At 50.9% G+C, this 24,516-nt stretch overlaps 1 protein-coding gene across 8 annotated transcripts in view; it reads right to left on the bottom strand.

Annotated features, from left to right (window-relative positions):
- LOC122398052 (AF4/FMR2 family member lilli) overlaps positions 1-24,516 on the bottom strand; it is a 145,688-nt gene that overhangs the window by 15,482 nt on the left and 105,690 nt on the right. For 7 of the 8 annotated variants that reach the window (XM_043397665.1, XM_043397672.1, XM_043397666.1 and 4 more), the window contains one exon: positions 6,487-6,520. In XM_043397665.1, the coding sequence (XP_043253600.1) occupies positions 6,487-6,520 (34 nt within the window). Of the gene's footprint in view, positions 1-6,486; positions 6,521-8,614; positions 9,407-24,516 lie in introns of those variants that run through there. The other variant, XM_043397673.1, reaches the window with a different exon arrangement.

Here is a 24,516-nt window from a genome sequence, read left to right as displayed (position 1 = left end):
GTGAAAATTACTTCGAATCTCGATACTTGGAAGGAACAACGTTGACGAGATAAGTAGATCGAACAAATTGTGATTTTACCAAGAGCGTAATGGGGTTTCGTCGACCCTAAATCATCCCCTAAAGTGTTAAGCCCTCTTTTATCCGGCAACCTGTCGCCCCCGACGGTTCGTCGAATACCGTTTTCTCGTTAACACCCTGTATTTTGTATAGATCGTTAAACGGAGCTTCTTCCCTCGAAAACCGGTGCAGAGGAGACGCGTGACCGTCGGGGAACGATGCTCTCGCGAAACGAGTCACACGTGTCCATTGTCTCCGGTAATTGAAGCGCTGATAAACGTTTCCCGGGACCGAGTGCGAGAAAGATCCTGTAAAAAGAGCTAACGGTTCCTTTTCAGAGTCTTCGTCGAGTCCGTTCGATACTATTATCCATCGCCTTCTGGCTTCCACACCCCCCGCGCGACGACTCGACTCCTCGAATCTCGGGGATCGAGCACGCCCGAAGAGTGCTACCCGGCATCGCGAGAATTAATTAAACCGAGTAAATTTTGAGAAGCACGTAAGCAAACGAAGCACTTAGAGCCGCGGTTTACCTAATTACGGAAACCTGAACGGAGAAGCCGCGAAGGGGGATGAAAAACACTTGGAAACGGTGTTGCTCCGGTCGAGGGGAACGCCGAGCGATAATTTCGAGAATTGTTCCCGCGGAATCCCGACGATTGGCTTCGTATCGATTAGAGCCAATTCTATTACCTCACGGTTATTAATCCCATTAGCGGGCCGATTAGGAAGGATTCCGAAAGAGTTTTCTTCCCCGGGATTAATCGATCGCCCGATATACCGCCCCGTGGACGATTTTACCCTCTTATTTAAGTGCTCGAAATCGTGCGTGATAATTAAATCGCGTGCCCGGGGGTGGTCAACGCGAAAGACGAGACGGCGGGGGTTCCTCGTCGGCGTTTTTCGAGCCGCGACAGCGAGTTCTGGTGGCCATTAAAACAAGGACGACGAGGCGGAGGAAGCGTAGAAGAAGATGGCCGGAGGTGGCGCGGAGGAACGAGAGGGAAGCGTAAGTACGGTGGAATCGACGGAGATGGCGAGGAGGAGCGAGGGGGAGGAGGCTGCCGGCAGCGGAACCTAGAATTCCACGAGGCAGACTAGCGAGCTGCCTGTTGCGAATAACTTCGGAAGTTCCAGCGTGTATACCACCGTGTTTCTCTCTCCACCTCCCACCGCCCCCTCCCGCAGGAGCCTTCCTTCCGTCTCCTCCCGACGGGGTCCGTGTCTCGTTTCGTCCTTCGTCCCCCATTCTCGCGAGTTTCGTCCTCCGCTTCCACCCTCCGTTTTTAACCCCTGCACAGAGGCTTCCGATACGTGCTCCTCGTCGTCGCGACCGCCCCCCCCTTTAACCCCTCGTTACTTCCCCCTCGACTGTCTCTTTTACTCACCCTCACTCCCCTCCAACAACTGCATCCTACAACCCTCCGCCACCCGCCCCTTTAACCCCTCGCGCGCTCGTCTCGACGCTCCTGGTTGTACACGCCATCTGCAACCGAGTCACCTCGAGCTGCACGAGATCCACCCCCGCGCCCTCCACCGCCCCCCTGGTTGGGCAACCCTTCCTCGTGTCGCGTACGCGCGCGTTTCGACTCCCTCTCGGTTACGCGGTATCCGCGTGCAAACACCCCCGCGCGCGTTCGCCTCCGAGGACCCACCGTGAATACGCGAATCCGTCAACGACCGTGGAAGGCGCCGCGGCGACCAGCGTCGGCAATAATTCCGGGCTTTATTCGAGAGACCCCGAGAACGTAATTTTGCCGCGCGAGGACCGCCGATGCTCCGCGGATTCGAGAAGATAAAACGCGAGTCACGAGACGATTAACGCGTCTCGCCACCCTCCCCTCCGACCCTCCCCAATATTTCTCGCCCATAAAACGTTTTGTTCCGCTTTTCATCGAGCGGCAACTCTATACTCCGCGACGCGTAAGAGGATTAAACCCGTGAGAACGGAGCTTGTTCGTTTTTCGTGCAACGATTAACCAAAACGGATTTACCCGAAAAGTGTTGGAAAATAAAATTCGATGGGACGATGCACCGTTCGCGAGAGGATTGAGCAAAATTCTTGAGACACGCGTCTTGTCATCTGTCTCGTTACCTGTACCGTTCTTCTTAGCGTTGAAATAATGCGCAACGTACGCTTTGTTGCTTGAAAGTTCTAATTAAGTAATTAAGCGAGTGGCGCATAGTTTCGTTCCGAGTTTTAATTATTCGTAACAATCTTGGAACGCAACCTTCCCCTCGAGCACAATTACTTTGCAATTACACGTATTTGTTATGCAGACTGGAAAGTTGATACTGCCAATTTGAATCGAAGCTGTGCAAAATATAACATTTCCCTCCATTATAAAACACTGTTACATTATGGATGATTTTTAATAATTGGGGAAATAGCCTGGAGAGTGGACCATTCGGGTAAGTGGAGGGTCGGACTCCACGTCCCTCGTTATCGATATTCCATTCACCGACCCCTTCGATTAAAATAAAATCGTCCCGATTTTCGACCTCTGACCGAGGAACGCGATCGAATATTATCTCAGAACGCGAAACGGACCAGTTGTGTATGCAAATTTGAGCGTCGTATACATATATTACGAGAAAGTGGAGGGGCACTATGGCCAAAGAAGACGTCAAACTCGTCCCGCGAACGACGCCTGTCCAAAGTTTCGAGGCGTCGGGGATATTTCGCTCGATCGTCGAAACTACGTCGCGGTCTCGAAACGCCAATTTCGCGCGGAATTAATTCGAACGTTTCCACGTCCAGCGACGGGAAAAAATTACCCCGAGCGTTCTAGGTGGCCGCGACAACGAAGGAGGGTTAACGAGGGGACTCGAGAATCCCGGGTACGCGAAACCCGACCGCCTCCGTCCGCTCGTGTTTCACGTTTCACGCGAGTCGCCTAATCGACGGCGTATCGTTGGACGAACCTGCTCGATTCCGTGAGAACGACCGTTCGAGATAAATTGAATAACGACACGCTTGTCCGAGTGAAATTGCTCGGACGGACTCGCGCGGGAAAGGTTCGCGCGATCCGACGCCAATAAAACGACCAACGGGGATCCCCCGGCCGCCATTGTGCCACTAACACCGTCCACGAAACCTTCCTCCCGCGCGAACGGAGCAACAAAAATTTCTGGCCACGCATATACCGACCGGAAGATATTTTTCAATCCCTCAACTGTTCGTTAAATTTGAAAGAAGCAACTTGTTCGCCGTATCGAAAGGGTTGCACCAAGCTTGGGAACCACTTAGGAACGGGTAAACGTAGGGACCAGGGGTGGCTCCTCGACCAGCGATCTCTGATCCGACTTAATCCACCCACGACTCGGTTAACACTGTGGAAAATCCGCGGTACATCTTGACAGACACGAGGAAAAAGCCCCTATCCCAACTGTCCCGTGTTAAATCGTTCCGAGAAGGGAGAATTTTTATCACGGTCAAACCTTATGTTAGCTTCTATATCACATCTTCTTTCTGAAAGAAAAAAGAACGTAATTCCGCGCGGGATTAAAAGTGTTCCGGGACCGAAAAAGATTGGGGAAAGTTCGCCCCGTAAGATCGAGAAGAGACTTTCTAGCTGGCTAAGGCGCGCAACAGTTTAAAAGTTCCGGGAGCAGACGTTAAATACACAGAGTTTCCTTTATCCCGGAAACTTGGTTAATTATTCGGTTTGGTTCGAATCTTTGACCGGCTCGAAGCCTCGCTGAAGCAGCTTGTTTTTCGATCATCTCTTTCCAAGTGCAACGTTTCCCGCGTTCGCGCGCGACGCGCGTTTCACCGAAGGTTACAAGACGAAATTACCAACTTGTGAACTTTCCCCCGCGAACGAGTTCCAACGGGGTTTATTAGTTCGCCCGATAACCATCTCGGGACTGGGTTAGTATTCGCGACACGAATACTCCAATCGAGATCCCCCGACCGGCGAAGGTCGCGGGTTAATTCTATAATTTCGATTAATTTTACGAGAAGGAGCTTATTCCCGCCGTAACGAGCCCCTTCCCGCGACTACCGCCGCCCCCCCACCGGCAAGATTCAATTTAAGAAATTACGCGACGTCGTTTCCATCGATGGTTTTCATCGGAATTTCGACGAATCCCATTAGGCTTACCGGGGAACACCGAACTCCCAATTATCTTTTCAGTTAATGCGATTTCACGTCGTCGATTTACACCTTCCTGGTGGACGCTAATTTCAGATACCTAGCTATGGTTTTAAAGCGTCGACCATTCGATGACCCACGCTGGAACCTTAGTTTTGTAAATAAAACCCCTATAGTAGAGTATCGAAAGAGATACCGGTTTGAAAGTCGCTTCTCGCTTCTGAGGGCATCGACGATTAATGCAACGACGAATGGTCCAAGTATAGCGACGTCCATCGCGTTCTCCGAAGCGGCCGAGTAATCGTTAGACCAGGATTATCGGTTCTCGGACGCAAACGAGCGAAATATGTTTATCGAAATAAGGAATGGAAGTAGCTGGGCGATAAGACACGGCTGTGCTAGCACGCCGACCCGATAACCGTTCGCGCTGGAAAATTAAGAGGGACGAGCCGAAGAAAGACAAAGTCGTGGAGGGGAAAAATGCTCGTTTTATCGCGACCCGAGCGAGGAGCGAAATCCCTTATCGTCGCGCGCAGCTCGACTCGGACGTTATCAGAATTGGACAAGGTCGCGAGCAGCTCGCCTGATAACCGGCCACGGGTCTCTCAACAAATATCATCTGTTCCTCGTCGAAACTTCTCCCGATCGAAATCTATCGATCGAACGATCTTCGAGATCGTTTCTTTCGAGTAAAACAAAATAAAAAAATATTCACACGGCCTGGAAGTAACGCTGAAGCGGTTGATTTTCTGCAGGAGAACGCGAAGGAACCGAAAATGAGGGGACGAAATTGCGTCGAACAGGACGCGGCGGTTGTTTACGCAACAGCGAGTCTCGATTGCGGCGAAAAAGTGACGTCGATAAGCGATACGACCCAGTTTTCCATCGAGGAACTCCGGGCAGGGTTATTAGGGGCAGTTACGGTGGTCGGGGCCGAAAACCCTCGAGCAACGCCGCCCCGGAGAGGGTTGAAAGTGGGAAACGTGTTCTGCCTACCGTTTCGAGGCTCGTTAATTTTCTTGCTTCGCTCGATCGCGGAAGGGTGGACGACGCGCGCCGATTTCAGGAAATTGTCCTGCCCGATCTATACAAAGATACACCCTCGATCACTGCTTTTATCATCTCTCGCGACGCTTCCACCCTTTTAACGGAAGAATTGCGCGCGGTGCGCGTCCTCTCTATTCGTCTTTTATTAGTTTTATTACTCGATAATCCTAATCTTCGTGATAAAAGTTGACTTGACCTACAATCTTTTACTTTGTACTTATCGTGATTATTTACCACACAGTATCTCGTAAACAGATGACCAACGTCCGTTGTTTACCTCGTCGAATCAGTTTCTGTTCTAGATAGTGGCAAACGACAATGGCAATGGAAATGATCTAGCATTTTTCTATTACACTCTCCGAGGCCTGAAATCGGACTTTGAGAGATCGTCAGGTACCGTTGGTCGAAAGTTCACGCCCTGGAATTTCACATTGAAGTGCAACGTCTAAATGATAAAAGACACGCGAGACGTTCTGATGGCGGCAGGGAGGAAGTTTATACACAGGCTGAAAAGACAGTGACGCAGCTTCCTGTCGGCGCGTGGGAAACTCTCGAACGTCTTCATACGTCGACACGATCGTGCATCCTCGCACTCGAGTTTTCTCCGAACCGTTTTCCATTCGGGAATTCTTCAAACTTTCCCGAATATTTCAATATAAAATAACGTCGATCACGGCGTGCCTTCTAATTTAATTTCCCCCAAGACTACGAAATACATTTCTTAAATCGTTTCCGTGAAAATTCTCGCGGCAGAATTCCCGGAAGAAAACCGTGGCTGGAATCGTTTTTCCGCGCGGACCGCGGTTCCGTTGCAGGGTGATCTTTCCGCGGGAACTAAACAAAAGAGGGGGGCGTCTCGCGCTAGCCCGTAGAACAGAGATATCGTAGCGGAAGAGGAAACTCGAACGAGAGGAAGAATTTAATTGACGCGCGTTCACCGTTGAAAGGTCCACGCGAGCGTATAATTGACTTCGTCTTTGACGGATTAATTCTCGTTAAACCGGATTCTGGAGCACGCGTCCAATATCGCGTGCAATCGATATTCGAGCGCGCGGCGTCGAGCTAGAAGAACGAGAATTCGTAAAAAGTCATCGAGTTTCTCCATCGTTCGACGATCGAGCCCGTTTCCGCTCTTTTTCACGGGCAATTGATTTACGACGATCCATAAATCGAGAGAGCAGGGAGGGGGTAAAACGGCGAAATCGATGGTACCGCTGCCGCCGCGTATGGTTCGCGCGCGAAATTAGTTCTATTCGAGGATGGTCCAATTTATAGGATACTTACGCGGATAGCCTGTTGGCGGTGTGCCTCTCGCGCTCTGTAACAGACAAGAAAAGGGATGGTAATTAGCATCTGCAAAGTTAATTAGCGTCTGGTTATCCGCGTCCAAGGACAACGCTCGCGGAGGAGCTCGCTGCTCGACCTCGAGTACCAATCGTTTGGCCAACGTAACGACATCGTTACGGCGGAGATTCGCTCGCGGTATGCTCGCCGGGTGTCGCGGACGCGATAAAATTCCTTGGATCTTCGATAACGGCCCATAGACGTATTTTAAACAAATCTGATCGATCGATAACTTCGCGTTGGAACGGGCTATCGAAATCGATCATCGTTACTATTGTCGCGTTCTCGCGATAAGCCGGTTTGTTTCGCGTAAACGTCGATCGGGTCGACAACGAAATTCTACGAGATTTGATTCGATGACAAGCGGTTTCTCGATCTTCGCCAGTCACGATACGCTCTTTTATCTCGCCAAATATTTACGGGTATTTTATTTAATCGCTTCTTTCTAATTACGAGGAATGAATTTTGATACGCGGCTTCGTTGCGTGAAGGCTCAATCGTGCTCGAAATATACTTGAAAACTAATTAAGTCGTTGAAATGATAAATTGCTTCGACCAGCCCTCCCTCGGTATTTACACAGCTGTGGTCGCCATATTGTTCACGCGTGGACTCGTAAAATGCCTCGCAGATATATTTGGCTCTGCTCCACAATATTTTTCTTCGTGTCTCGTTGACCGTTCGCAAAGTTATATATACGCATAAACATAGGTGTCTAAATCAGGCCCTTATCACCTTTTCGTAATATTTATTTTTTAAAGGATCAAGACTGAAATAAGAGAAACAGAGAATCGGAGGCTCTCGAAGCCAGAATGATCTCTGGACGAACCTCGTGACGATCCCTGACGCTTTGACAAATAAATACGTATCAACGTATATATGCGTCTCCGCTGACAAGTTTGCCCTCGACGAGATTCTCGCGTCTTGAAAAGCTCCCAGAGTGCTCCCTTTCATCCCCGTTGCCGCGCAGAGGTACCAGAAATCATTGTCGAATTGAAAAGGCAACGCGGGGCGAGGAAAAAGCGAGGATCCCCGGACGAGGATCAACGCGGTCTTTCGGTACCTTTCTTTCCTCGAGTCGCACACACGAGGCTACCCCCTTAGAAACGCAATGACCCAACGACGAAACGAGGATGGGAAGAAAGGTGGCGACGCGGAGCGAGAAAGAGGGAGGCACGAAGCCGGTCGAGGAGGCATTGCGTAAACAATGGAAAGCAACGTGCATGCACGCACGCACGCCATGGGAAAGGGGCTGCCAGCGACGAGGACAGACTGCTGAGACTGGGTCAAACCAGACGGAGAAAGAACCTGGAACAAGGCAAAAGGGGGCAGTTCGGCCTCGAGAGGGTTGCGACTTAACAACAGGCGTTCGACCAGAGTTCGATATCGCAACTGCGCTTCCGTTCCTGCGAAATAAAATTTTTCACGCTGTCGCTCGACTCGCAATTTACGAAGTAATCGTTGCTCTTAAATTTTATTTTTTTTTATAGCTTGATCGAATCGAGGAACTTTAATAATTGCACGGTTTTCGGAACCGATTGTTTTCGAGAACAAGTTGTTATCGGGACGTCGCAATATTCTTCCATTCCCGATAAGCGCTGGTCGGCGTAAATGAATTCCATATGTAGCTCGATTAATATACGATTACCGAGCGAGACGCGTCGCGATGTCCAATTAGAGGGATGATTTATAGCGGAGGATCGTTCGCCGAGTGTCCCCATGGCGCGGACCGATCGTCATAACTCCCGTTTTAACAAAAGCTACGAAATTCCCTGGCAATGTTCCAGCGGCTAATTATCACTGTTCGGTGCGTCCGAGCCCCCTGAGAACCACTCGAACGGACAAGCGACTATCAATCAACGACACGCGCAATCGCGGTCGATATCGAGGAACGATTAGCATCGAAAAAATCGCGAGCGAGTCGCGTGCAACGAGTCCAAAGTTTCCTTCTCCTTTCCCGCGCTTCGACACCATTTTACAACCGATCGAAACTGACTCTGAATTATTGTCTCGAGGGTAAAACGCGCACGGTGAATCGCCCGAAGGAAGCAAACAATTGGCGTAGCGCACCTGATAACAGAAGATAGCTGACAGCGCCCTGAAGCAGCTCGAACCTGCTGAACATGACTTACGGTCCGCGTTTCAGGCTCGGCTGGTCGTTCATGTTACTCGCGCGTGCACGTGCTTCGAGGCCGCTTCTCCACGCCACGATCAATCTCCCCTTTCCTCGGTTTTCGACCAACTGGCCGCTGGATCGGACGAGGCGCCGGCAGCGCCGCGTAAATTCGCACCCGACCGCGTCCCATCGATCGACGCGCATGCAAATCGCCTAGTCTCCGATACTGGTGCAGTGTTCCAAGGTCGTTGCACGTCCCACGCCTACGAGGATCTCTACGTCGTTTGATAAACGATCGCGGGCGAACCACGATCAAGATTTCTCCGCGGTCGCGATTCGCGATCACATGTTTTGGAACGACGGGGGGAGGGGACGCGTCACGGATCTATTTCGCTGGTCGAGTCTTAATAGTTAACAACAATCGCGCGCACGGTACAGCAAAACTACGAAGGAAATCGAAAGATCGCCGTCGAGGCAAAGTGGCAGGAACAGTTGGCGGCGTACACTCGCAGTGACGCGCATCGGTTGACTGAGGGTTTCGGGGCCCCGGCAGGGCCCGGTCGGGGCCCATTGCTGGCCGGAGTTGCTGCCGCTGCTGCTGCTATGCTTCTGCCTGCTGGTAGTCGCACACGCGCCGGGGCTTCAACAACGCAGCTTGCTAAGCAGACGGTTGCTTCGCTCCACCTGCGTACCGATGGCTTTGTTAGACGATCCCCCCTCTCGACAGCCCCACCGGACCCAACGTTCCGCGATCCTTCGTCGTTTCTATCCACGTTTCTTTCCCGCCAGTGTTCCTTTTCTTCTACGCGTCCTCCGTCGGGCCCTGTCGCCCCTCTCTTATTTTTATTCTTATTCTCTTCCTCTTTCCTTTCACTCTCGTTGTTTCTAATAATCATCCCGTGGACGTTGAAACGTTGGGAATAATAATTTCGCAATCGCGGTTCGTCGTGATCGAGAGAAAATTATCGAAGAGACCGTGGCTCGACGATTCTACCCGGAAGTCCCTTCTCGACCGAACTTCGCCCATTTTAAAACAGACTTTGATCGAGGATCCGTCCGCGATTGGACTGTTACAAAAACGTGTCGCCCTGTCCGCACACCTGGCGTCCATAATTCGTGGCTGCTTCAAGGGAAAGTCACTAGAGTCAGTTTCCCCTCGAAGGTACGCTGCTTCCCCCTCTCCTCTGCGACCCTTTTGAAATCGAACTAACGTATGACACGATGCTCGCAACCTGGATAGATTGCATGTAATTTAATTACGAATCGTAAACCTGATTTTCGAACGAACGCTCGACCATCGAAAGGTAAAATGAAACAATTTAACGCGTGGCGGATACCTACGACACGCCATAAAGCAAGGAGTTAATTCGATATTACGGCAGCCGAATGATTCTTCGGAGTTCGACGGACGTTCGATCAACCTGGCATAAAAGCAGCTATCGATCGTGTACGTGCCGGTCGCGGGGTCTGTGTTTATGGAAATGCGTGCGTGTGCGTAGCCCGTAAAGGATCGAACGTATGTTATTAAGGTGCGTAGTTAGCCGGCACACGCCCCGGCGGATGGCAGACTCTGGGTGCACCTGTTTTGGCAGAAGGATCTGGTTGGACCACCTTACCCTTCGATTTTCTCCATCTCGTTCCTTCTTACGGGACTCTTCCTCCTCCTCGATACATCCTTGCTCCTTGTTTCGTCGTCGGATCCCCGTCCCTGCCGGCTCTCGATCGAAATTCAATGAAACGCTCGTATCAACCCGGGCAACCCGACTCGAGAAATTAGGTTCCCGGGTCTGCGTCGACGTACGTATCCCGATGGATCGTCCACCGATCGTTTTTGCCCGACAAAAAGTCCCCGTTCTGCGCGAAGATGGTCATGTTCCACACCGTACGACGTGCATTCGTTCCTCTCGCGATTCTAATGGGACCTCTCCAAGCATCCATCTTTGGTCCGTCGTTCCATTTGTCGCCATGAATATACAACGAGTCCGTTGCACTTTCGTGCACCTTTGTTTGCCCACGTCTGCCCCATACGCCCGAGTAAAATGTCTACCACGTGGCGAAACCGGGAGTCGTAAACAATCTGGCGTCCTCGAACCGGCCAATATTGCCCGAAAAGAAAGCGTTCGTGCAAAACTTTCCCGAACGATAAATAGCGACAAGTTGGCGGAACGACCACAATATCGAAGCCCCGCGTTGCACAATTCCTCGGACCAGATGCCGTGGCGAATCTTCGCAGGTGTACGACGAAAACGAACCGATCGCAACCGTTTCGCGCGTCCTCCCGTTAAAAAACGCAGCCCTCCGTTAATAGCATCGATTATTCGCTCGGAGCTTCTAATGAGAGTTCGATTGTATTTACAAACGCTTGCGCAACAATGGTCGATTGTTCTGCACCGCAAGCGGATATAATTCTCCGCCGCCGGTGCTCTAATCCTTCGACTTTCGTTCGATTGATCGCCCTGTCGAGTCCCCGACGAACTTTGCTCGAATAACAACATTCAACGCACAGCGATCCATTTGATTTTTTATTCGATATCGTTTGGACGAGACTTCCTTCTCAGGATCGGTTGAACACGAACGAACCGCTCTAATGGGAATTTAATTGCGATAGAGCCTCGATTGTTGCCTCAGAGTTCGTTGCATACTGTCGCATTTCTACTAAACCTTCTAATTAGAAAGGATTGCTGTGCAACAAGTTGTTTATCTTGATTGTTGCAGAATTCAGACCCGATTTCCTGCAACGATCGAGGTTCCGATGCACGCGAGCTACGAAACGTGAACAGCGACAACTATCCGGACTGCAGATTCGTGCAATAAGCGAGGCAATACTGTAGCTTAGGCAACGAAACATCGATTTCAAGTGTTGTAAATGGATACATCGATGCTGATCGTAAGATTTCTTTATATAGGACCGATCTGGGGTTGTTTAGACGTCGGTTCACGGAGGTCACGGTGCTGGTAAATGGTTGGTAATCGATCCGGGAGGCCAAGAACCAGGAAACCGTGGGGTTTTCGACGAAGACGGGAGGCTAACGAGACCCTCGAGTTGTATCTTTAAACAAATCAGTCGGGATTACGATAATAACGAGGTTATTAGAGGAGCTCGAAGCGAATGGAATTCCTAATATTCGATGTCTCGGCGAGGCGAGCTCGCCGTGGATGGAAATTCTCGTCGGCATAGCCGAGCGTGGCGCGTCCGATGCGATAAAAGACGCCTAATAGGGAAATAATGAGATTGATCGTTAAAGGCGACCCAGATTCGTTGAAACGCAACAATGTTCTGGCTCGCTTGCGATACCTGGAAACACCGGCTCGTCGAGAACTTAACGCGGGAGCGATCGTTCGATTGCACAACCGATCGATGACAGGCGGGATTGGCTTCGGTTATGACGGTTAATTTCCACTCGTCGAAGGATACGGGAAACAAAGGGAAACGGGGAAAATCGCGTCTCGAACGAGTCACTCGTTCCAGCGAACGATCTCGAATTTTCAACGAAACGAGGCACCGATCTGCGATTCGAGTTGGACGATCGTTCCGTGGTTTGCAGCACGTCGATCACACGTTTTTCTCAAGCACCCATAGCTGCTGCTTACGCTGATAAAAGATGCTCGAAACATCATTGCACGCGTAAGGAAAAATGTAAGTCGAGCCGTACAGTTAGAGTTCTGTGAGCGTCCCGCGTAACGAAACAAATTGTCCATTAAAGTTAACGAAAAGCGGGATATCTCGGGTGCATCGTACCGTGGCGCGCTTAGACGTCAGTCACCGGCAAAGGCCCCTCGTATCCCACGCATCGACGTATTTATTAAGGAGGTTGTTGCCTGGAGCGTCGCGGGATCTCGAAGGACGGAAGTTCCTCCGCAGTCGAAGCCGGAAGTTCCTCGAGAACTCCGGCGCAAGTTCTCGAGTCGTAGGGGGGTTGCTGGCTGCTTCCCCGGTAACTTTCCAGTTTCGACGAAGGGTAGAGGGCCCCCGACCGGTTCACCCGGCTGCGAATCCCGAATAAAGAGCAAACATTTAACTACTGCTCGCGACCGCGAGGCTGCTGATACCGCGAAAGAAACGGCCGCTGGTTAACGAGACGTCGTTCCAGGATCGTTTCGGATTCACCGGAACGTGCCGTTCGCCGACTTCCAACAACTTTTCTTCGCCCCCGTGCATTAACGCGTCCAGTGTCCGCTGACCTACTTGCGGCCCCGGACAGCTTCCGACTCAGCAACCTACCGCCGAAACAAATATCCCACGTACCCTGCCTACGCGATGCATAGCAATTAAAAAAAATGGAGAACTTTGGGCGCAGACTGACGGCGTTCGAGTTCCAGGATTAATTCAGGGGGAGATAATAATTTTAATGGACCTAACGTTATATTTTATTGTTAAGTAAAAAATCCCAAGCGTGTTCGAGTCGAACGGTGAGTGGAAGAGAGCGTGCAACCATTTGTATCGACGTCGCGACGATGGGTGGAAAAGGAGGTGTTGAGGGAGTGTGGGAGGCTGGGAACGTAGGAACGACGTGCAAAGTCTGTAAAAAATTCAGTTCTCAGGTTCGTTAATAATCTCGCTTCCTCCGTCCATCGATGGCTTTGCATCCCGGCTGTTGGCTGAGTATTTACCCCCGTTTACCGCGCGAACCACTAACTGCTAACACTCCGCCACGCTCCGCCACTTCGAGACTCGATACCTCGGAACTGGGTCAACCGAATGATGTATTATCGAATGCGCCGTTCCATCAGGCTGTGCATTCTGCGCCGAGCCCACGTAAAAAATAATACACACACTCCACAGAGACGGATCCTTGTACCGGTGATAATTGACTCGCGCCTCGACCGGCTTCGACCTCCAGTTTGCTCGATTGTTCGAAAAGGGGGGGCTCGGAACACCCTTGTATCACCGCTATACATCGACAGTCGTAATTCGAAATAGTTTGATCCTGAGCTTTTGGAAAATAAAATCGACGAAGGGGAAGATTTTCTCAGGGGGGTTCGCGTTAGTCCTTGGACCGGTACGACCGAATTATGCGATTCCAGCACGTCGACGCTAGTTTTCGGATTGATGGGACACGCTAGCCCCTAGACCGGATCAGCGTATCGCTTTCGGCTTGGCATTGAGCTTAACCCACGATTAATCAATACGCGACCGAAGGTCGTACGCCTCCGTGGCGTCTCCGCCTTCTTATCGCCGCCTGTTTCCTCTTGCTCTATCTCGTCGATGCACCCCCGAGACGCACGCGACGATCCTCTCGCGTGTCTACCGACACCGATTCGCGATGGAGGGGGTACGAACAAAATTATGAAAACTTGTCCATCATCGACCTATTCCGAACAACGAACCGTACGTAAAAAATTTGCAACGAAAGGGTAAAGGGTAAAGGGAAAAATTGGTATCGCCTTTGCGGCCAAGTAACAACTTGTTGCCGCCAGCTAGAAATTTAAACGGACCGGTTGCAAAGCGTTGACCAGAGGAGAGAGCGTTAAACGTTCCTGAGGAGTTTTAATCGAGCCGAGCCCTCCTCCCGCGCCCTCGGTTTCCGTTTGTTCTTCTTTTCCCAGTCGACGGGGGGGGGAGAGAAAAAGGGGAGAAGATAGCCGTCGTTCCGGCTCATCGTTGACTTCCGCTCGATTTGCATTCGAGAGATGGCTCGATATCGGCCTTATGAATAACCAGCCCGGCCGGGACAGATCGTCGGCAAAGGTTGAACATACCTTCCACCCGCATCTTTTCATATAAGATTTCCCAAGGAAAATCCTTTTCGCAGACGAGGAGAGCCCGGGCCTCGAAGGCAACCTGAATCTCAATGGATCGTCCCTATTCACCTAAAACTCGCTGGGATGGTGGGTGGGGGGATATAAAATAAATTTCGCGGGCTTAGAGCGGCCGGTTGCTGGCAAACCTCGCTCGAATACCAAGAACCGCGACGAAAATACAGGAAGCTCGGCGAGGAAGGGTTCCAGGGATGTTCTTGAAAGGTTCGTTTATATCTTCGTAACGGCGAATTATTAAGAGAAAAGAATTCCCTTCGCGTTCTAATTGCTAAAAGAGCCCTCCAATTAAGACCAAAGAAAAGGAGCCCATCCCTGCGTCGCGTCGGGAATCTTAATTAACCCCTCGACGCACGACGATTCCGACCGAGCAAAAAAGAATCGCATTCGATAAACTGAAGACGCTTCAATTAAGCGGAACGAAACGGAAAGGGAAAGAATACGGGAATCTTTTCCCCGGCCGTGATCGTCATTGTTGCACGTTTATGGGGGAAAAAGAAAGACGATTAACGCTTTCGCCGCCACCGCAAACGGGGGTTTCTCTTTGTTTCGTCGTTCGCGACGCTGGATCGAATTTTCTCCTATCGACGGGAAAATAATAAATTCGATAAGGTTAACAGCCGTTCCATGGACGATTAAATAAATCACGATTACGCCCGATGGTTAACCAAAAGATCACCCATTGTTCCGCGAACGTCCATCGACTTTGAGAATTAAGAAATTACAGGATGATCGGGATCGATTAAACAATTAAAGGCACAAAGAGAAAATGTTTCGCCTCTGGTTCATTATTACTCATGATTTTTATATCTTCCGACGGATAACGCACGGGAAATCGCGAACATTTTTCCCGCCCATTGATATTTAATCAGCGCGCGACCGTACGATTCCCCCGGTAAAATATTTGCGATGCATTTAAACCCCCAGAAGAATATTCGATTAATTCGAACGTACGGCTCGGTATCCGCTTTGTTCCCGCGGACACTTTTTAGTAATTTACAGGCCCGTACGTCGAGCTACTAAATTAACCACGAACAGATCGACGCGTTCGGGTTCTGCAATTTTTATGCGCATCGAATCCCATCGCGATACACGTTCATCCGTAAATCGTTTTTGTTTGTTCGTGGGAGGTGTGCTTCGGTGGCAAAGAAAAGATCGTTGAAAGAAGGGTAAACGTTTGATCGTCGCGGACGCGTGCGTTGGCGCACTTGTCGCGAGTCGCGATTACGCGCGAGAAAGTTCATTGCAGGCGTCCGTTTCCGCGTGCATGTGTGTCCGGGCGTGTGCAGTCTCCGGTGCATTGGCGCGTCGTTTGCCACGGAAAGGAGGGAGGAAAGAGAAGGTGGAAGAGGAGGAGACGGAGGTGGGTCATCGACTTCCTCGACTCGTGACGCAACGCGCACCATGCGTCGAGACGCTTCGGCCAAGCGGATCGGCCTGGTAACCTCTTCCTTCCGGATGTGGCCCCTCCCCGGCCCCGTTCCCCCCCTCGCCATCGCCCTCGTTCACCGCCGTTTCTTCCAGAGAACACGCGCCCCGACACCGTGGACACGCTGCAGAAGCGGATTAACAATTCCTGCCCCCGTAACCGCGCGCAACAACCTCCAGCAAATAAACAAAACCTCCGCGCCGATATAAATATACATCCTCCGCGATATCGTCGTAAATCTATTTCCAAGGCTCGCACGTCGGAAAGTACGCCCGAGGCGGTGTTTCGCGCGAAAAACGTGACTCATCCCGTCGGGACGCCGTAACTATACATAGATCGCGACGCGACGCGCTCTTTTACGCGGGGAAAGAGTCTTCCTACGAGACGCCACTCGGAAAAGGAACTATCGAGATGCCTCCAATTAAAATTCTGACGAACGCGAGTCGCGAAACTTCCGTCTCGAGGAGCCTCGAGCACCGCCGATTCCACAAGCCGGAGGGAAAGATTCGACTCCGCGGACGAGCGGAATCTTTATTTATTCGCATGTCGACGCTTCATCGAGACGGTCAGTTCGCGTATTTCGTTAGGTACGATCGAAATTTCAAGAGGTGAAATTCCGCGAGTACTCCAAGGGGTGGGTGAATGGGTTTTCGCGCGGGTGTTAAGGGCTGGCCGAGCGTGACGGGTATTCAACGTCGAAAAAGGGGTCATTCGAGGCGCGCGAACGCCGCTTTAGCAATAAAACGCGAACGAGTTAACGGGCCGATCGGTCCTGGGAGGAAGAAGAGATCGCTCGAGGATAAAGGGCGAAGGAAAAAGACCGGAGGAGACGTCGAATCCGAAACGGGTGGCGAAGCAGGGCGGGGGGAGGGGCGGAAGGGAGGATTTAATCACGTTAAGTAACTCCGACCTGGTTGCGCAGGGTGATTCGAGGATGTTCGAGGGCAGAATAGATAGGAGGCGAAGCGGGATGGCAGAGCGGATATGTGTTATCGACCCCTTTCGCTTCGCCTCCTCGAGTCCCTTCGAGTTTCCCGCCCTCTGGTCTCCTTCTGTTCGCACCCTTTCTTCTCATCGCGCGCGCACAGAGATCGGTCCCTTTCTCCCTTTGCCGCCCGGTGGCTCGCGCGCTCGATGAAAGCGACGGAATGAAATTCCGCGCGGATTTCGCGTATAAAATCCTCTACCCGCCCCCACCCTCCGCCCGGCGAGAGAAACCCGAGGGGAAAAAAAAAATAAGAGAGATCCTCCAAACTCTTTCTGGTCTCGACTGTTCCTCTCGCCGATCGTTAACGATCCTTTCTTCCCCGCTGAATGAACAGTCTCCCTTTAAAGAGGCGTCGCGCTCAAGGGACGATCGATATAGGGTAAAGGACCCAATTACCTCCGAACCACCAGCTCCGATATTCCATTGTTTCGCAGGTTTCTGCCTATATTTGCCGGTATTTCAATTTCTAAATAAGAAGAATCGTTACCCTATCGAAACCAATCTCTATCGATGATCCGGGGTCCCAGGGGCCATCTTTTATTCCGTCTTTTTCCCCCGCGAACAGGATTACGCGTTTATTATTTATCGCGAAACGGCCAAGAGAACGGGGGAGTCGTCTCTCGGGTGATGCGAAGAAATTCGAGGGGCTGGTTGGGGGGGAGGAGGGGGGTTGAAAAGACGGCGTTCGTGTCACGGGGCTAGCGAAAGGGCGCGCTTAACAAGAGAAGGAAACCCGTTATTCCGTCGTCGAAAGTGGAACGAGGAGAGGAGGCGACGGGTGGGAAAGGGAGGAAGAGAGACCGGAGGAACCTAACCTCCTGGCCGAGGCCGAACTCGACGTTATTAGGAAAATGGACCTTTCTTCTCTATCCCCTTCGTCCTCCTCTTTTGCACTCGCCTGACAATAAACTGCATCTCTTACTCCCGTCCGCGCGGCGTACAGAAGCGCTCAAGTTTTTAGCGTCGGGGCCAACTTGCCGCCGGCAATTTTCTTTCAGAAAGAAGCACAGGGCCAACAAGCAACCGTCTTTACCGCTCGATCGGACTAATGTACGTAGGGTACCGGCTCTTGACGAGAAAGGACTGTTGGAATTCGGCCCGACGATCGCGAATGTATCTCGACAACAGTTTCCACGGGAGTTTAAAAGCTGGGTCCATTTAGCGGCCAATTCCGACCGCTGTGTTTTTAATATTGTGGTCCTGGAAGAGCCTCGACGGAAAATAAAGAAACACCTTTCTGTCGTCGGGGATTCGAAACAGGGAGTTTTCTAGAAGCCTCGTTAAGGATTCCGCGGGATAAATCGATGGCGTAGCCGATGTTGGAAGATTGTCGGTTCGCGTGCAGATAATGCGCCCGTCGGAAGAGATGCAACATCATTTACCGATGATCCGTCCACAAGGACCGGCAGAAGTATCGCTGGAGGCGCGTCGCGTCGCCGTAACACACGATCAAACGATACAAATTAGCAGAACACCGCGAGCAAACGGCGTCGAGATGACAGGAACACGACCGAAGCGTGATCGGTGCACGCTCAAATGACATAACGACGCCCGGGGCAGCGACGATCGCAACCTGATCTACCGCTGGCTTTGTCGTTGCCAATAAATACGATCAAACGCCTGAAATGACCAATTCCAACGTGTCTCGCGATAAACGGGAACACCTGCTGCGCCCGTGCTCCTTGCAATTTATCCCTCCACTTATTTCCACCGCCAATACCGATAATTTCATCCGATACCCAACCTTGCTAACTTTTCTGCGACTCTGAGAACAAGTGAAAATTCGGCGGGGCACAAAATTTGGCGCGTCTGACCAGAGCTCGCTGTTTCTACTTGTAGGCAGATTTGTTCTTCCTGAATTTTCAGAGCAATTTTAAGTAGAAATAACAAATAATGGGCGGACCCCTAAGCTGCAATGATCATTCACGATTAATTCGATAGTCTGGCGAGCGGTAAACGATTATCCCCCGTTCGAATGGTAACGATTGATCGGTGGTTCGATTAAAATTTCCCCCGACGCGGGCCGGGTATCCGGCGAACGATCGGAATCCGGAATTACGACATCATAATCCGAGCGTGCGGTGCAATTTGTACGCCGGACTTGGTCTAAAGTCGTGATTTAACGACTCCGCGGGCGGGTGGGTGTACAGCATAATCGGCCAACTAGGTCAGTTCGCTCGATAGTACACAGAAAGGTAACTGACAGCAACGAGGTAAGGTGCTCGATATTCAATATTTAATTTGCCCCCGGCACGTGTACAGCCCCTTCCGGAACGAAAGTCTTCCCTCGACCAACGAGCGACGCTCGTTCCGACGCTGGTTAACGCTGGTTACCAGTGGTGGCCGATAAGAGGACTTGGGAAAGTAATTCCAAGTACGACACGGACTTTACTCTCGTCTTGTTTTCTAACGACGCCCGCGCCTCGAGAACGGGCTCGCGATCGAAAGTTTAACGAGCGCGTGGAAACTTCGGCGGTATCTGTGACGACGCGTAAACACGGAACAAAGGTGTCGATATCGGATAAAGCCAAAGCGTCCGTTCGTTGCCGAAACGGAGAAATCGAAATCACGATTACGCTTAGAATCGAACGCATTATCGACGATCCGATCCACGTGCCCAATTTTATCGCGTCGAACTGCGATACGAACCCATTACATAATTTCTTCCTCGAAGCTGAACGCAATCACGTGATATTACAGCAAGTAGCTTTATTCTCAATTATTTATACGCGTTTGCCTATGAGCTATAACGTGCAATATATAGATGAAAGGTAACACGTTCGTTTGCTAAATAAATAAATTCCAATACCGAACGCAACTAATTTCTAAACGGAATCGCTGTAGCTTCGACGGGTAGAAATTCTTGAAATCTCGAATCCGGCGGGGCTTCGAAGCCGTCGCGAACCGCCCCAGGATGGGATAAAACCGAATCTCCGATTAATTGAAATCGAAACGAGCCAGGAATTGTTCCGCGTTCGCTGTCGTCGGTTAATAATTCGATCGATAATGCGCGCATATTTCACGGAAAGTTTATCAACGTATGCCGCGCGTAATTACGATCCCGATTAGCCGTCAGCGTAGCCGCGATCGACAGAGAAAAAAACACGCTTATCGATTCGAGGATCGACGAGTACGCCGCGCATATATATTCATGAACCGACATAACGATACACGCGTCGGTCTGCGTACACGTGTACAGGGTTGTAATAATACCAGCTGCACGCGCGTACAACTACCGAATGCAGCCTCAACAGGTATCGATTCCGGCAAATGTCAAAGGTGCGCTCGAGGAACCTGCCTGTCTCCCAAGAAATTAACTTTCTCGCTCGTCCTTCGTCCCCTGGATCCTTTCTCGTGGCTGACAAACTTTCGATACGCCGCACTCGAGAGTTACTATTATTGGCCTGGCTAATTGTTACCGAACGATTTACAATTTTTCGCGAACAAAGTCCGAGCAGAAACTGTTTTTGTACGACTATAAGGCGTCCCTAAAGGCCAGCCGCGAGACGTCCACCTGCATTACCAATGGTCTTCGCTCGTTTTTATCGCCGAGGCACGTCGCGACGCTGGGTCCGTGTCTCCTTCGCGATTGTAAACACGACCTCCTCCCGCGTCGAGATAGCCTCGTAAAGTATCTAGCGGAACGCGGTTTCGCCGATCGCAGTAAAAAACTACGACTTGTTGTTTCCGGTATACGCGAACGTGCGCAATCGATAGCATACAAACGACTTTTAACAAGATCCTCGGTGTTAACAAGCGCTAAAAATATTAATTTATCGGCTACGAAAAGGAAACGGAAGTCCATCGTTTCTCCACGGCGTAGAAACGACGTAGACGCGTTCGTCTTTTGCCCGTCGCGACAGATAAAAGACATTCCCTTAACCGAACGCGGCATAATTGCGAAAGATGGTAATCCGGCACTCGAGTCGAGTTAAAGTCGCGACGGGGGTTGATATTTTGTCGGTTTCTCCGTTTCCTGGTTGCTTCCGCTCCCACGGAAGGGCCGTTTCAATTTCTGCTATTTGGAGCTCGAGCCACGGGAAGAGAAAGAGCGTTTAATCGGAGGAAAAGAGCGGCGAGGAGTTTATCGGATTCCAAAGACGTTCCTTCGGTTGGCGTGAGGCGTTTCAATTTGTGGACGACGCTCGACACTCTGCGGTTTTTAATGCCGTCAAAGCGACTTTCCACGCGTAATATCGAACAACCTTCGCATGGGTAGATTGCGATCGTCCAGGGAGGGGACCCGCGTGGTCCGTGATTGTCTAAAAACACGCGACCGGACGCGGAATAAAATAATTAAAGGCACTCCTCCGAATACGATGCATTAATAAGGAATTAAATGGAACGAGTTGCTTATCTGTCGTCCCAGATCAATATCGTGCTACTTATTAACACTAAACCTGCCACGATCGGTCATCTGATCGATTGAATGATTTATATTTTTTTGTAAAAAAAACTGGACAAAACTTGGTACCAAATTCTGGTTAGCTTCCGATGTAAATAGGAAATAAAAATAGTTAAACTTTAGACGCGTGCAGTTCCGAAACTACTAGTGTTTTATTAATTATTAAGGTATTGTTAGCGGCGGCAAACCTTCCTCTTTAAAATGGCTTTTGGTTTTTGTCGATCGGACTTTCCGTTTTCGAGATATCGTAATTTCTGTGAAGAGCTATTTTTTAAAGTCCACTATTCGCGCTCCCGCCGCCTTAAAAACGTGTATTAAAAATACTGAAACTTTGGACGCGTGCAGTTCCGAAACTACTAGTGTTTTATTAATTATTAAGGTATTGTTAGCGGCGGCAAACCTTCCTCTTTAAAATGGCTTTTGGTTTTTGTCGATCGGACTTTCCGTTTTCGAGATATCGTAATTTATGTAAAAGGTAATTTTTCTAATTTGAACTATCTCTGTCTCCGTCTGACGCGTCGCGTCGTACCTCTTCGTCGCACGTGAGTCGTGACCGAGTGACCTAGTTTCGGGCGTAGTATTTCCAAGAATTTACTACGCACTGTTTACTACCTACGCGCGCGCGAGTTCATTGATCTCAATGAACGTAAACAAACGCTTCGGTCCGTCGTATCTCCGGAACTAGCCGCCGCGTCGACTCGAGACTAAAATCCACATATCTCCGGAACTAATAAAGCTATCGACTCGTACAAACGCTCATTTTAAAGGGCATTTCATCCCCTATCCGATGACCACATAAACTATTATTATTTGTGTTATCTTCTATGTTTATTTTAACATTTACTTTGACGCTGCATACTCAAAGTAGTTTCTGTACTTCCTATTGATCTGAAACTGAACCATAAATTGTTTATTTAATCGAAGATGAATTTAAATTTGTATAGAGGGTGTTACAGGTCTTTTTACGAGTTTGGTTCTTATCGTGGGGTGTGTACGTCGTTAAATTTCGATCGTACGAATCGACAGGGCGGTCGTCCCGGAGTCAGCGATACCTAATCAGGAGGACACACGCTAGAAACTCCCGACGGAGTAGCGAAAAGCGAGAGGACGAGGCCGAGGAGGGTGGAGCGAGAAGTTCTCTCCGATCAGCGATATTAATTTATCGGTCTCGTTTGTTCTCGTCGCGCGCCAGGAGCGACAAGACGGCTGAGCGATTGAATATTAAGTGGCGGAGTCTCTGTCTGCTTCCCGGCGAACTTCGCCCAAGGGACTTCCTGCGAACTAGGAAACGAGGCTGAGAGCTACGAGGTCCGAAAGCGAGAGCGAGACGGGCACCGCGGTACGTATATACGGCGAGGAAAACCGGGCAGAAAGAGAGAGAAACGTTCGAGATAGCGTGGAATCGACGAAGCACGGAAAGGACGAGAGAAGTCTGAGAAGGGGGAGGGCCGCCGGCGGCGATTTCAATAATTAATGTCACGGGAATTGCCGCGCATCGGTGATGGTACTGGCGGAGTTACTACCGCAAACTTGAAATTCCCCGTCGCGGTATTCGAGGCAGATCGGTCCATGGATAATTGCTGCGATTATCCGGCGGACAAGCGGGCAAAGTCTTTGCGAGTTTATCGGGCCGGCTCTAATGAAAACTTCACCGGGGCGGTTCAACCTTCTGTCCGTGCTCGGCCAGCATCCGTCCACCGCCAGGAAATTTCTTCCGCGGGCCCCTCACGGTGAACTTCCGGCTCTCCTGGCCGAAGCTGGGATCGAGAAACTAGAATTAGGGTCGTAAACTTTGGACCAGAGAGATCGAGCGTTGTCGAGCGGCCAATTGATTTGGCCGGTACCTACGCGATCCCAGCGTCTTTAAACCGAGATCTTGAATTATGTCTGCGACCCGAGCGGAGAAGCGATTTATTAAACGTATCGCGTGCTATATCGGTAGATTTCTAGGAACGTGTAGGGTTCGAGGCGAGATGGAGAACGGGTCGTGGCACCGTAGACGATCCGACCGAGGTCGGTTTAAGACGCGTCGGTAAGCAAAGGTCCTTCGAGACGTTCACGCGATCCGTATCGCTCGGTGGGTCGGTCTCTATCGCAAGTGACGATAGAACGGTGAACCGAGGCGCCCCGACACAGACTGGTCGGTTTCCATGGAAACCAGTTTCTCGTCTCGCCGCTCTCGCTGGTCCTTCTCGACGTATTTGCGGCGGTCGAAAAGAGGAGGACCAGGAAACGGGGGGGGGGAGACGAGAGCGAAAAAAGAGAAGCAGAGCAACGGAGGGGAGGAGATAGCAGCCACGGTGGCGCGACCAGACCACGGAAGACGGAGGCAGAAGGAGGAAAACTGGCGCGACGAAGGTGGAAAGGTTATTTGTTACGCTCTTATATGCTCGCCTTAGCCTGCACGCGTGCCCCCGGCCTCTGTGTGTGTGTGCTCGTGCACAGGTGTTCGCGACGGGAGAACAGAAAATCGCCCTTCGTTTTATTGGCTCGGTTAGCGGCGAGACTTCCGCGCGACGACGCGTTGCGAAATATTATCGAGACGAGCAGCTTTTGTTCGTCTCTTGAAAAGATTCCGCGGACCAACGTTGCTTCGAAAAGTTTCGAGCACGTTACGAGTAGGTTTTAGGAGGGTTTGCGCGCCGTGGCTGCCCTAAAGGACGCCGGTCACGCGATCGTGATCCCGCTCGTTAACACCTACGCGCGTGCCCCGGGCTGGATATGCATTCCTCGCGAGGCACGCGCGTTGCAATTCCGACGCGGTTAACGCGTCCACTCTCGTTAATCGGCTCGAGACGTCCTCGAGTCCGTTCCGTCTGATAAATAGGAAGCCACGCCGGGCCAAGGAGTTAAACGTGCCCCGGGATTCCGCGATGGGCGTTTCGGTGCTTCCGCCGGGGCAGGAAGCGGCCCCGGAGAAATATACCGCGCCCGGCTGGTAAATTAGGAAGCCAAGAACCGACCGGAAGCGCCAGATCCCGAGATTAGATTCGAGACCTCGCCCCTGCGCCTCGTGAAAATAGTCTAATCAGAAATCCTCGCGATCTCCTAATTATCAGATGGTTATCACGGTCCCAGAATTGAGAGAGATGGTTACCCCGTTAGAGCACACATATAAGAAGAATTACAAACCTTTTGGCAGGGGGGTTTTTGATCAAAAGGCACTGTGACGCGCCGTGATGATCGAAATAACAAATGCAACAACGCGGTATGATTTTATTGCAAGAGACGATTCCAGAATATCAAACGAGCAATCATTTTCTCGGGCTCTGCACGT

This window comes from Colletes gigas, unplaced genomic scaffold (genome assembly GCF_013123115.1).
Source record: "Colletes gigas isolate AHSC1104 unplaced genomic scaffold, ASM1312311v1 Colletes_gigas_Sc00010, whole genome shotgun sequence".
Classification (NCBI taxonomy): domain Eukaryota; kingdom Metazoa; phylum Arthropoda; class Insecta; order Hymenoptera; family Colletidae; genus Colletes; species Colletes gigas.
This window is presented reverse-complemented; position numbering and strand designations above follow the sequence as displayed.